This window comes from Necator americanus, chromosome II (genome assembly GCF_031761385.1).
Source record: "Necator americanus strain Aroian chromosome II, whole genome shotgun sequence".
Classification (NCBI taxonomy): domain Eukaryota; kingdom Metazoa; phylum Nematoda; class Chromadorea; order Rhabditida; family Ancylostomatidae; genus Necator; species Necator americanus.
In genome coordinates this window covers 14,554,679-14,568,538 of record NC_087372.1, presented here as the reverse complement: position 1 = coordinate 14,568,538, position 13,860 = coordinate 14,554,679, and the positions used below count along the sequence as shown (strand labels likewise).

Genomic DNA, 13,860 nt, shown 5'->3' with positions numbered 1-13,860 from the left:
TTAATTAAAAAAAACTTGCTAAAAAATTGGGTCGATTGCGCAACATCGTACATGCATCAGCCGTACCACCTATCCTTAATCAGATCTCCGAGTAGCCTTACACTGTCACTGTGGTGTGGAATATGATTTCTGCCCATCTATGGGACCAGATGAGTATCATATTTGTTTGCAGTGTCACTCATTTTTCCTATAGTTGAGGCGCACTAGAACTCCGATTCACTTCTTTCAATTTTAAGAGAAGGAACATTTCTCGTCTCAACCTTCTCGTGGGACGTTCAATGTCCGCTCTTTCCTCCAACTTGCACTTCGCAGCATTAAGCACTGCGCTGTTGATGATCGGTTTTTTTTTTGTATTCCTCACATCATCTTCAATGCTCTCGTATGACTTCTAAGCCGTTGCTTGGTCTGCTCTGCTCCTGAGATGGAACAATCGCCCATTGTCAATTTGCAGTTCTAAACATGCACAATTAAATTGTCCAATCTTATTGGCCCAGCCACTTGTAACATGGGTACATGTTGCATGTGGCAGGGTCAATAAGATTGGACAAATTCGTTACTTTGAGGATGATAATATGACTCAAGAGGGCAAATTTATACGCTCTACGAAGGTCTTTTGGCAAGATTAAGACTCTGTTGGAATAGATCTACTCTTCTCGAAATCCAACCTCGCTCCAGAGTCTGAAAATGTTCTCCCGCCTTCTTCAACTAAAACGTCTCAAATATGCTGAAATTACGTTGAAATTAAAAATTACTAAATGTGTGGTGAATGCTACTGGGATCCTACCCATCTGCTTTAAAGGAATCAAACCACCAAGCTGAGGTGGTGCGGATTTCAGGTGGAGTATTCGTATACGGCATAGTAGATTATGGAGAGGAGGTGATTCCGTATATTTCTTCCTAATTGCCGTAAAAAACGGCCCGGACGATACTGCTTCGAGTCGTGGCTCTAGCGTGCTATTTTCTACAACGAGTTTGATTGGAGCGCGTCAGTCTTGTGCACGTTCTTCTTCCAGGCCGTTTTTTACGGCAATTAGAAAGAGATGGACGGAATCACTCCCTCTCCATAATCTACTATCCCGTATACGAATACTCTACCTGAAATCAGTATCTCATCTTACATCTCAGATTCGTGGGGTGATGCCTTTAACTTCATGAGGTAGCGAAGAGTTTCTTGGTGAGGAACTTTTGATTCTTGCCTTTTTCCGCAATTTTATCAATGGGTTATCGCAAGGGATTCGAACGAGCGAATCGAGATAGAACTCGTAAATTATCATATTTGAGGCCTTCTATTTTCATCACGACTATCGATAGCATGCGGTTCGTTGGTCTTTTCTGCTACTCTTCTCTTCTACTGCTACGATGTTTTCGAAACTGCAAAGCTGTGAGTGTTCTCTACGGATTTAAAATCACATAACAATGCGGAAAGCTCTCTTAATTCCCATGGCGGCAACTACGAAGACAAGGAACATGGCCATAGAGAAAGGCAAATTGAATAATTTTTTATCATTTCCCATGCAGAACCGCATGTTATTCAGGGTACACCTCTTCACTGGGTTCCACCACCGCCAGAAGAATGGAGCAACTTGGAAATTGGAGTGAAAGTCAAACGATTCTGGGAATTAGAATGGTCTAAAAGCACATATCTCAAAGAATGCTCCGAACACGTGCTTCAAGTAACGAGTTTCTTTTTACTTTCTATTTGTCAACTACCGGAGAAGTCCAGCTCTGCTAAGAATATTTTCGTGTTTTCAGTTACTCTCAATTTAACATTTCTTCAAAATGAACAAGAATAGGGAAAAATTCGAAATGTTGAAAGCAAATGATTTCCTAAGCGTTAGTTGACCTGTCAGTGATACAATTGTGCACATCACTGCCACTTCGTATGAGTGGAATACTTTCAAGACGTACATTTTAAGAGATTTCGTTTTGCAATGTCCATAGTGCGCGTCAATAGACTCAGCTAATTTTCTTCCCGAAACTAAAACGTGCGAAAATTCTCCTAGTGATGATCCAGTAATAACAATAATGCAATTCAAATCGCAGGTGGTACCAGTGTACTTCTGGACCGGTGAACGAGTTGATTTACCGTGTCATATGTGCGAATTGGCAATGGCTTACAATGGGAAGGTCAAGTACTGGGCAAAAGTTGACGATATCACCGAGTTCCTCAAGGCTCCACAGGTACATTCATATATGACGTAAAACCACCCCCAACCGCCACGACACATTTCTTTATTTTCTTCGCAAAACCCAAAGCATAACAACGCTGTAATGCTACCGAAACGTTTCTATCACTGTTTCTGAGATTTTGGAACAATGTTAGTACAAATGGTTAATTCTGGCCTTTTTTAAAATGCAAAACTCTTCAGCTAAACGTGATATCTAGAAAGGATCTGTACAGAATCATACGGAACGACGAGGAAGTGGACGATGTGATGTATGAAATTTGCAGCTTAAAGAAATTCACAAAGCATTTCGCGACAATTCTCATGATAACAGGAAAACTTACAGGAATTCTAACGCTCCGAGCAAGTCAACGCATTTCGACATGCCTCGACTTGCAGTTGGGTCAAATGGAGCAACAATTCAAATGCCATCTCCAGTGTATCTTCAAAGGGATGGAAAGCTTTCTATCATAAGGGTAAGAAGCAAATTAATGTTACAACCAAGTTCTATTTCCTTAAAATATCCAAGCGTCAAATGCAAGGTGAACTGCAGGTGAAGAGGCAATCTGTATCAATCTGTCCTGTTCACAATTCTAATTTTTACTGCATTAAAAATGTTCCGAAAATCAAGGCGTGCACAGAATTATCTTTTCCCTGATGAAGAAATGGTACAATTTGGAAATTTAAATTATAAATATTGTTAGATATTATGAAATACCGGCTGCACAAAAATGCGAATACAATTAGAAAACCGTCTAATAAAAATGTTCGATGTCTGATGAACGCTGGTGTGATAGTGAAAGCATCATCGATCTTTGATGAGGTGAAAGCACATCCGGAAGAGATGTTAGGGGCATAGAGGTAGATAGAGGTGGTATCTCTAGTTTAAAAAAATTGAAATCTCTCTTCGGTATTCGCGGAGATTTTCCTCAGTCTATTATATCAAAAAGTATGGAATTATTGTTTGTTTCTCCTGAATGGGATAAAGGATAAAGTGTATGGTGTCAACCAATCCGCTTGGGATGCGCCACCACGTTGACTTCAAATCAGAATCGTTTGAAGTTTACGAACGTGTCACAAGCCTAGTACAGTGTCTGGCGCGGGGGCTACCCGATGTGTCATGTCAGCGTTTTTATCCTCCCAGACAAGTCTGATACCAATTTATCGACCCCGGAGGGATGAAGGGCTTGATGAGCACTAGGGCGGATTCGAAGCTCCGATCCATCGTGCAGGAAGCGAACCTGTAACCGCTACACTACACCCGCCCCTTTTACGCAGATGAGCTAAGAAATTTTTGCACGGCTCGGAAGCAGGGTGACTCTGTCTAGCTGGTGGGAGCGAAAGAGCAGGAACGCGTGGCACTAATCCCTTCGGCAAAAAACTAGTCATTGAACGTAACAATGTAAAAATGTAATAGTAACACCTACTCACCGTTAGTTCAACTGAATAAAAGATAAACGAGTCTTCACTTTCCAATTTCAGAAAGTTTTCTCCATTTGCCAGCCATACTAGATAGAGAGTTATAGCTTCCTCCATTTTTCTGAATTTTCCAAGCACTATCGACCTTTCTTCGTAGGCTGAAATTCATCACATACTTGTTTTGTAAAATAATAAAATGTGTTTTTAGAACTCACTCCTTCAATCCATCGATAAGATAGAATCGGCCGTTGCCGTGTAATGCTTGTAACTTGTGCTCTTCTAAGAACTTTTGTCTTTGCGCAGTGCTTGGTATCAATGTTACACTGCACATGCCGAGAATATCGAAAAGAAAACATCTTGTCAACTCACCTCATAAGCTATGCGATCAGCTTTGTCGTCGTATCGGTCCTGCAGAATACATTGGTGGTCTAGCAGGCAAGAATCTCTGTCGAAAGCGTCGTCGGAAACCTGAAATAGTGTCACTCAGTAAGGTAGTTTGCCGAAATCTAACGTGAAACTGCGCATACTTGTATCAATGTGAATTTTCCACCTTGTTGTTTACATCCAGAGCAGCGGTAGATAAAATGCCTTCACGGGCTGTTTTTTTGTGCTGTTGGAATACATACGACCTCGAGGATTCTGAAATATGGTAAATAAGAACGGGTGAACTCCCCGTTTACTTACGCATTTTTCCCCTCGAAATGTGTGTGTTCCCACAGCAGCACTTGGACTTTGCTGCAATGGATTGCCATAACCGGCGCAGCAACAGGAAAGACGACCTATAAAATTAATGGTACTTCATAGTGCACTTCAACACTTGAAATTGAAGTACTTGTTACCTGTGCGGGTTGTTGCATGGATAACGAGTATAGTTCATCTGGATGATTCTGAAGCGCAGGTACAGCCTAAGAAAAAGTTGATACAAAATTGATCCATATTTTGTAACACTGCTTACAGAAATAACTACCTGATTCAATGCTATCTGATATTGCTGGTAAGATTTTTCTGAGAAGATTTAGGGCTTGCAAGTTGGAGGGATAGTTGTCATAAGAAAACGACATCCTGGGATGTGAAAGACGATGTTGAAATCACTTCTTGTAATTAAACGAAGCGATGTTAAAATGTGTTAAATTGCTTGTAGCTTCTTCTCATCTTTACTGGCACTGCTTGAGAACATTGAATAACACCTTTTTGAACAACGCAAGCCGTGGGGCACTCTGACTGCTGATTGACACTTTTCGTGAGGTTAACGGAGATCACGGATATCATCGCGCCTTTTTGTTCTCTTAAATAGACAGCAAACATTTGCTTTACTTTTTTAAACCAGAAATTTTCTACGTCTTCCCCGGTTCTTGTTCTTACGCTTTTTTTCTCTGTTTAACTTTTATTCTGGAACATAGTCATTTTCATTTATGTTTTCTGATGTTGTTTTGTTCTTGTACAAGTTTTCTAGGTTTTTGCTTCATTTTTAGCATCTTCATTTCCTACGTTGCTAGGTTGCTGCCTTTTTATTCTTTGAACTTTCGTAGAAGGTAACTCTATCACGTAATTGCAGTACCAACATTGCTCATGACCTCAGTGATGTGGTGATGGATGGGCGTGGCTTAGTGATCACAGATAAGATATGCCTGCTCTGGCCTACCGACAGCCTCTTCTGCAGGCATTTATCCGGCTGCAGTTAATTGGTTGCCGGTACCTAACGATACGTACCCATTAAGACCACGATAATGGAATCTTTTTAGGAGAAGATTGATTAAAGCTATGGGTCATGAGTACGAGCGCGATCACACCTAATTCCCCTAATTGTCCTAGAAGAAAAGGCATAGGAAACGAGCTCGTCGATAGAATTTTCCTACGAGACACTTTGTAACGCGTAGACCTTGTATACGTGCCGGTCCGCTCAGCAAATTATTCATTGGTTTTACTTGAAGCCGCTGAGAGGACCTCACTGATTTTCGTACGCATGCTTCTAGGCGCAGCACCTACACAGGGATGATACGTTGTCAGGTGTCTTGTAGGAAAATTCGACAGGGCCGTCTATCACGCTCTTTTCAGGACAACTGGGGAGAATTGAGCGCGATCGCGCTTCTATTCGGCCCCTAAACCTACCTTTTTGTCTAGAGATACCATTATAGTCAATTTCGTGAAGTGCTGCCTTTAATATTTGGTGAGATGATTATAACTATAATCATCTCACCAAATATTAAACTGTTTGGTGAGAGATTATAATTATAAGGCTTTCAACGCTACCGCAGAACAAATTATAATCTTTACTGTGCGATTACATCAACACAAAAGTTTTTCGTACCAATGGAGCAGCTATGTATTCGCACGCCTTCGATAAACAAGAAAACAAGTCGTTCATTTCAGGATGAGTGTAGGTGGATTCCAGGCTAGTCCCGCTTCTCAAGGAGTATATTTTTGTTTTGATGAGCTATCAACGGGAATCACAAATCTATTCTATGTGCTACTCGCGATGGTGCCACCGGTTTCGATATTTGATAGCGAACATCTTTCTGAGGAACAGAAAAACAATTATGGTATGACCGCTCGTGTTTAATGGGAGCAAATATTCCTGAATTCCGCTTTAAGAGTCCAGTAGGTAATGCATTTCAGGCAATGATTGTAGCAATGTTGATTCCAAACACATTCTACCATCCATCAATTGGCGATTTCATTACCAACCGACCTTTCATGACAAGAAACCTTCAAGTTGTACCAAGGGAACGCTGTGCTACGATTACAAGGTGATTGAGGCTCTTCGAAAATCAGTTTCAGGAGGAAGGTGCTTGTGAGTGGAAAGTAAGCGAAGCGAAATGATTTGTGAAAACTTTAAGAGGTCCCTTCCGGTGCTCGAAGTAAAATAATCTAGTTTGTTAAGTAGCAAAATTTTCTCATTTTCATCTAGTTCATGATGGTGAAGACGAAGCAGCGGAGCTATGACTAATAATTTGTTTTAAGGTTCCTTAATAGGAACCTTTGGATACGATTGAAACTAATGGTGATGTTGAAGGTAATCGAATAGTTGCTATAAAGGTGCAAGGAAGAAAAAAGAATTGAATTGCCAGAAAAAGAGGCACCTGAAAAATCTGCGAGAATGCGCTTTTAATGTGTGATTCTAGTGTATGAATTGGTTCTTTGCAAGTTCATTGCACGTGCACACTTTGTCTTTCCACATGTTTCGAAACGATCCTACGTATACATTTCGCATAAGTTTCACAGCAGAAACTGCACAGAATGTTCGAATCGAAAAACGTCACATTTTTACTTGCAAAAGAGAAACGCATTCGAAGGACCTGAGGTCATCGGCCCACTATTCTCATTTGAGCTCACATAATTGATGAGTAGTCAATGCCAACACAGCTCCACTCAGTTTTTCACTTAATTTTTCAACGATAGCGCTGTTGTATTTGCATTTGTTGGTGAGTAGTTCAAAGTAGCAATTACGAGACTGAAATCCCAGCTAGGAAACATTAGAGACGTTCCAAATTTCCACTGCAGATCTAATTATTAGCGGATTCAACTTCGCGGTGATCACTAGTAGACTCTTGATTCCTGTATGACTGTACTGTGGATCACCAGTAATTCGAATGCAGTAACCATCTAGGAAGCTGATTGCTGAGGACTACTAAACTTGTTATGTACATCTTGGCATAATTTTACACGCAAATTTTAGCTGGGCTTTTGCGAAAAAAAAATTGCTTCCTTTCCGTTCAAGCCCCTGCGAGCACAAAGCTCTTACAGTAGAATTTTAAAAAATTAAAAAAAAATCTGTTAAGACCATGCCTGTCAAAGTTGAGCATCAACGCGGAAACCACACGAAGCCATGCACACTTGAAGGATGCAGGTTCTCTTTTTTCAATCGATAGCCTACAGTATATAAGAAAGTGACAACTTTTGACAGAATCTCCTTCCTTACACGCCACAAAAATGTATATCTCCTGTTCTGTATAAGGCTGTATGATGCTCTACGATCAAAAAATACTTTTTGCTAACGGGAAAGACCAAATTCTGAAATGCTCCTTGCAAACTAGGCTATCACTCCCAATATTGTCGACACAGATCTAAACAGATTTTGTCTCCTGCTGGAAAAATAGCGGAAACATATGATTTGGCCACATTGTTGACTTTTCAAAATGAAAACAACGAGATTATATTCATTATTATCAAATATATTATTTCTTATTTCCAAGATTTCTCTATTGCGTATCTCTATACGTAATCTTCTGTGAACGTTCTGAGAGACTGTTATTGACTGAGCTTAATTAAATTACGTTGTTGAAGCATATCACGAAATTTACGTAGTACGGAAACCGCAGGTTTGGAGTTCGGGTTGTAGATTACGGAACCCAGCGAAGCCTCCGCTCAACTTCCTCTAATCGTCGTGTAAAACGCTGTGGAAGACGATGTTGTTTTCTACAGGGCAGGTTGGAACGCACCACGCACCGTGCGCGCGCCGCGTCAACGGGCGAGCGGTAGAAGACTAACATATTAGCAACAATGTCCGACGATGCAGTCGGACACTTTTTTGCTGCTTCGGACAATATTGGGGGAAATCATAACTAAAAATACTTCAAAGGGACTTATTGAACATTGAAGGGCATTCGTTTTTTGTCTCTCGGGACAATGTCCGATGATGCAGTCAGATATTCGGCGCGCAAAAAAAAAAAACGCAAAAAAATATGCAGCGTATCCACAAAATCCGAAAGATCGTAATTGTTCCAATGAGGCCTTCTCACCTGTTTATTCAGGTAAAACCAATGAGTGGAGTGCTGAAGGGAGCGGAGCGCGTACCAGAAGACGTGTTCTAACGTACCTCGCAGGGATAAGCGTAACGTGACGTAGGTATAAACGCCGTTCCCATGCTTTTTACGAGGATTAGGGAAGGTTGATCGGAGCCATTTTGAGTCCCGCAATCCACAGTTCGAGCTCTACTGTTTCACCGGAACTTCCGTGCTACTCAATTCCATGACACGCTGTTTTTAACCCGCATTCAATGAAAAATCTGAATCAACGAATCAGTAGAAGAATAGCTGCACACTCATGAACATAGTTTTTAGACAGTTGATCCGTTGATGTACTTAAAAGCAGCGTATCACAAAATTAACGATGTTGGAGTCTCTGTGAGACAATATAGAGGACGGCCACGTTCACTTTCCCTAATCGTCCTGAACCGCCTTAGTTTCTGCGGCGTACGTTAGAACGTCCCAATCTTGTACACACTCCTTTCCCCTCGGCAGCCTATTTATTGCCTTTACCCTAATATGCTGCCGAGCAGACCTCATCGACTTCTGACCGCTCGCTCGTGGACGCTGCTGGTGCGCAGGGCAGTGCGTTCCTACGTATTTCGTAGGAGCTGAGGCTGCTCTCCACACCGTTTTTCGGAGCGATCAGGGAGAATTAAGGATGGCCACCCTCGTATTATAAAATCCGAACACTATTTTCTCGCAGCGATCTTCCAACATCGCCAATTCGTAATATGGCCCGCCGAAGCCAGCACGTGACACCTCATCTGGCCCTTGAACAGAAATTTTCTCTGTAGTTTTTGTCACGTACAGCAGTTGTCAACCCATTAAAAATATGTGCCTCATCAATTTTTCTCTATCACTGCTTATTTTTCAAGCGTACGAGTGCCTCCGGTTGAAATGCCGAATTCGCTTTATGATCCTGGACTTGACATTGAATTGCGATGGGAAGCATGGACAAGCTGTGAAGGAAATGTTCGAGCTCAGCGGAGAGAAGGTAAGACTTACGTTTCGATGCGACAACTCTGTCACTGGTTTTGTTGTTGGGAAATTGTTCCGCACCTACTGCTGAAATTCCGTACACCTGATGATCTCAGCGCGCCTGTTCAAATCCACGCACTTTTTCTGCTTGACAGGTACTCCCACTTGTCTACGCCATGTCTATATCGAGCCTAGAATATATAACGACATAAACAATATTGACGATGTTCGGGTAAAATTTATTTGGGGGTTGAGGGAAAGGAGACGCAAAATTGATCTAATTCAATTGCCCTCGAGCTGCACTTGGAGCGGAAAAAAAATTTTTGTAACAAATGCCGTCCTTAATTGTCAACTGCAAATTCCGCAGAAGTCGTCTAACAGGCCGTTTTTGGTTTCGTTGGAAGTAGTACGTGCTTTACTACATAATTTAGAACCATTAGAACTATTGGACAAAGATTCCTTGTTCTTCAGATCGCGCGAACATAAAATTGTGCGAGCGCCAAAAACGAGGATACATCTTTACTGCGGTTTCTTTTACTGAAAGATTCTCCAGATATGACTTAGCTGCTCATTTTCAGTAACCCTCTTTGAAGTGTTTGCTGAAGTTAAAGCATTGCCTGTTCTAGCGTTCTGTTCTGTTGTGTTCTACCTTCTTTTTTTTTTCTTAGAAGCTTCAGCCTACATGTCAGAGGTACTCCGAGACTAATGCCTACCTCGTAGGACCTCGACTGACTCAGCTATTCTCTACCAGAAATGACCTTTCAATTGATGAACCGTCGCTTTCTCAAACGGGAAACCCGTTTGTCAGTTAAATACCGTCTTCGTGCTCTAAAAACGTTTTCTGCGTTGTGTACAGCTCGACTACAGCAGTGTTGAGCGCCCGTCTCCACCTCCACCTCCTCCCCGCCAACTACATTTTACCCCAAAGTTCTACTCATGCATTCTTTGGAAGTTCCACCAGAAATGGCATGCTTTGAAACGGAGAGCTTATTCTGTTACGTATACACAAACACACTTTTTATACATTTGTGAGACGAAATTCGTCCTCGGCACTAACATTATCATTCGTGCTGCTGGGGAAAGCACTAGGATGGAACCAACATCGATGGAATGTTGCCATAAGGCCAGCAGAAAGGTAGACATTCAACTAGGTTAGAATTTCCACCAGTGTCACTAAGTAAGAGGAAGAGCAAATCATGTTAAAAAAGGGGAGAAACTTCCTTGGAAAAGTCATTTAATTTTGATGAATTCAACCATTGTACCGTGCCTCTACATATGTGCTCGACATGAAGCACGGACAGCTGCGTAAGCGGCTGCGTTCCAGGCGGTGCGGTGAAGACAACGGCTGGAATCGAGGTCGGACCTTGGCGAACTGCAGAGATGGGTGGCGGTAGCAAGGATCCTTACATGATCCCAATCTCGCCAGATAAAGCTCAATTAATTACAGCTGTGTTTTTTTGAAGTTAGATTCCAGCGGTTCTCCGTGCTTTTCCTGCATTTTACACATCATTCACGAAATTAAACAGGTGTTGCAAAAATCAAAACGTTCAGCCCCTGGAAGCCGGACGCCCAAACTGGTAGCGCAATGAACCTTGCTCAACAATGAAAAGATATACATACTTTACAGCGTAGCGCAGTGCCAGATGAACTGAGGGCACCTGAGCGACCGTTGCTTCGTATATTCACATCTCATGTACGGAAAACCCATTAAGTCCCGTTTCAGCTCACTGCTTTATTGTAGCCAGGCACGGATTTACTGTTGATGAGGATTTAGAAGATGTTGTTTCTCACATTGAAGAATTTAAGTGGATTGTAAAACTAGGACAGTTAGTGCACTCCGATGCATTCAGAAAGAAAGGTGTGCGTCTATACAGGTATATATATATTTATATACTGACCAGTGAAGGAATTTTGGAACTGAATCACTGTACATTATGTATGGTACGGTAATTCTTTTCAGTTCCTCCGTTTGGTCTTCTCTTTATCGTAAAGATTTATTGACAGGATGTGGAGAAGTTGAAGAAGGGATATTGATTGCAGTAGGTTCCCGAGACTTTTTAATTACCAGAAACGATATTGGCAAGAGTGTTTTATTTTTGTCAGAAATTCTCTGTTGATGCAATCTGAATTTTGTAAGCTCACATCTTAATCTTTCTTTCGAACATTCTACTTACACACTAACCAAATTCTAATGAGTCTTGATTGAACTTTTACGGCGGAAATTCGGGTGTTTACACATCACAACCATTTTGAGGGAAATCGTAGACATATTCCAACGGTAGATCAGTGTCACTCTCAAACTTCCCTCTCGTGTGATACAACTGATGGCACAGGCTTAGTGTGTGTGTGTATGTATATATATATATATATATATATATATATATATATATATATATATATATAATGAAAGTGCTTTAGACAGTGAAATAGGTTCGACTCTAGTTCGATGCTTTTGTCTTGGGACGGGTCCCATTGCGTCGAATTGATGCACTAGTACTGGAAACCGCTTAGTAGGATTCTTCGATGGCTACCGGTGCAATGATGCAAGAATTGGGAACCAGCGGAATTGTTGGTGAACCAGTAGTGCGCAATAAGTTTTAGAGAATTCGTCAAAAAGCAAGTCAGACGTTGCGAATAGTTTCATGAGACTTGCATACGTAGCGTTTCATCCTAACACACGCCTCCCTATGTTTACTGTCCTGTACGTTAATGTTTGCCGGATCCTTTCTTCAAAAGTTGGGCACATATATGCTGATCAATAGTAGCCAACAGACTGATCTGACGTGGGACCCTTATCTTTATCGTTGTGATGGTGACCTTCACGTCATTTTTTATGTTAGCGTTGAAGGACTGAGGCCGTAGCATCTATAAATAATATCGCATTCTCACCGAGAGCTTTGACATCGTCGCTCAGCTTATGTTAGGTGCGAATAAATCACTCGGTGCTGGCAAATAATTGCTCTGTTCTCGGATGAAGCCGTATACGATCTCGTGACATGAGCCAGCATTAGTGCACTGAAATGAATAGCGTTTACTGCTATGTGTATTTATATTTTTATCAACACTACGGAGAAAAGTGTTAGATAAACGCTAGCGGACAATGGGTCTGAAGTTAAGCGCGATTAGCACAACAGATGAAGCAAAGCGTTCTCCTACTAAGAGGGAGGATTCAGCCGGTTAATGATTGGCCTATGTAGTGTGTATCTAGGATTTATAAAAATTAATCGATATCTCGAGGCACGCGGTGATCAAATTCAGATTGCTTTAGGCTGATTTGGCAAATTTTAAATAATTTATTAATTTATATTGATTAATAATAGTTTAAATAATTATTTAATACATTAGTATTAATAATAATAATAGAATTAGTAACTTAGTAATTACTTAATAATAATTTAATAACAGATAATAATAATTTTGGTACTGCGAATAAACGACGTCAAAAAGGCCATGTCTAAATCTGGATTTCCCAACGCTCGCCGTCCGCCCGTAAATATGCATCCCGAGAAAAAAAACCCGAGCGAACGAAGCAAACAGTGCTAATCGTATACAGAAGTAAAGCCAAGCGGTTACAATCGATGGACAATGAACTGTAGAATTACGAGAAGGCACCTTGTGAAGCTTAACACCGTGACGACGCCAGGTGGAAACCATCTCCACAAAATTTCAATCTTACAACTGCAAAAAAAAAGATTCTGGTACACATTAAACCATTCACGTAACAACTGGGTCGAACTTCAGGTTATGCTGGAAGCTCACTTAAAATTTCGAATTGAAAAATTTAGGCTTAGGACAGTGAAATTCGTGGGAAGAACGTTTTAAGTCGGTTCTTCTCTGGAGTAGGAACACTGGAATTACCCCTTTACTGAACTTTTTACCTTAGGCTGATGATGTGTGGAGAAAGTATTTTCTTGCACCAATGGGTGTTGTTACAACGAATGGAAAACATTTAAAAAGAGATGAGGATATCAAATTCCGTCTGCAGAATCCTTTCCAAGCATGTTTAAGGTAAGGATATCAGTTTCTGGCTTTACCACTTCAGGTGTAGCAAATATTTGAACAAAGCTGCCTCAAGTTAACAACTCGCACAACATCCTCAGTGTCGTTGAAGGACAGGTCAACCTGTAAGAACTAGTTAGAATCTTCAACAATTTCTTACAACATACTCGTACTATTTCCTCAAGGGCAAATCACCAACTTTTTTGCTAAAACTTTTTGCGAAGAGAAACCGCTTATGTTTCGTTTACTATAGGGCTAACTATGTGGATGGCAATAGTTAAGTTCATAAATGGAGTGACAGTGTAGTGCTCTTCATTCGAATTTTTTTCTCTTCAAACTCAAGAAATACATTTTAAAAATGATTGCTTCAAAAAATCGGATGTCTTCATATTTGAAGATACGAGAAATCGGCGGAAACAAACGAACTGCTCGTGGGCACTTACATGGTTGAAACGCGTGACTGCGCATGAAATTTCTCGCATGAGGACGAAATCCTTGTATTGTTGTTTTCAAGCAATGAACATTTTACATTGCATACTTGTATCGTCTTG

General features: G+C 41.0%; 2 protein-coding genes across 5 annotated transcripts; one reads left to right on the top strand and one right to left on the bottom strand.

The window, feature by feature from the left end:
• Positions 1 to 1,216: 1,216 nt before the first annotated feature.
• Positions 1,217 to 13,779, top strand: RB195_017845 (uncharacterized protein; the record flags this gene model as incomplete). Of its 4 annotated transcripts, XM_064185023.1 has the most annotated exons (13): positions 1,217 to 1,381; positions 1,536 to 1,673; positions 2,044 to 2,181; positions 2,370 to 2,437; positions 2,512 to 2,641; positions 5,977 to 6,124; positions 6,201 to 6,331; positions 7,364 to 7,431; positions 9,208 to 9,326; positions 11,034 to 11,184; positions 11,271 to 11,349; positions 13,194 to 13,318; positions 13,707 to 13,779. In XM_064185023.1, 13 exons carry the CDS (start codon positions 1,217 to 1,219, stop codon positions 13,777 to 13,779), a joined length of 1,533 nt encoding a protein of 510 aa, XP_064040904.1. The 4 variants fall into 4 exon arrangements, with proteins under 4 accessions (XP_064040904.1, XP_064040908.1, XP_064040906.1 ...); XM_064185025.1 differs by lacking the exons at positions 1,217 to 1,381; positions 1,536 to 1,673; positions 2,044 to 2,181; positions 2,370 to 2,437; positions 2,512 to 2,641 and adding an exon at positions 13,052 to 13,114 and having other exon boundaries at positions 5,956 to 6,124; XM_064185024.1 differs by lacking the exons at positions 1,217 to 1,381; positions 1,536 to 1,673; positions 2,044 to 2,181; positions 2,370 to 2,437; positions 2,512 to 2,641 and having other exon boundaries at positions 5,956 to 6,124.
• On the bottom strand, positions 3,631 to 4,853 carry RB195_017846 (uncharacterized protein; the record flags this gene model as incomplete). The annotated part of the gene is made up of 6 exons (XM_064185027.1): positions 3,631 to 3,742; positions 3,800 to 3,907; positions 4,269 to 4,363; positions 4,424 to 4,489; positions 4,552 to 4,589; positions 4,772 to 4,853. The coding sequence occupies 6 exons, from the start codon at positions 4,851 to 4,853 to the stop codon at positions 3,631 to 3,633; spliced, it is 501 nt and encodes a 166-aa protein (XP_064040907.1).
• Positions 13,780 to 13,860: the final 81 nt, after the last annotated feature.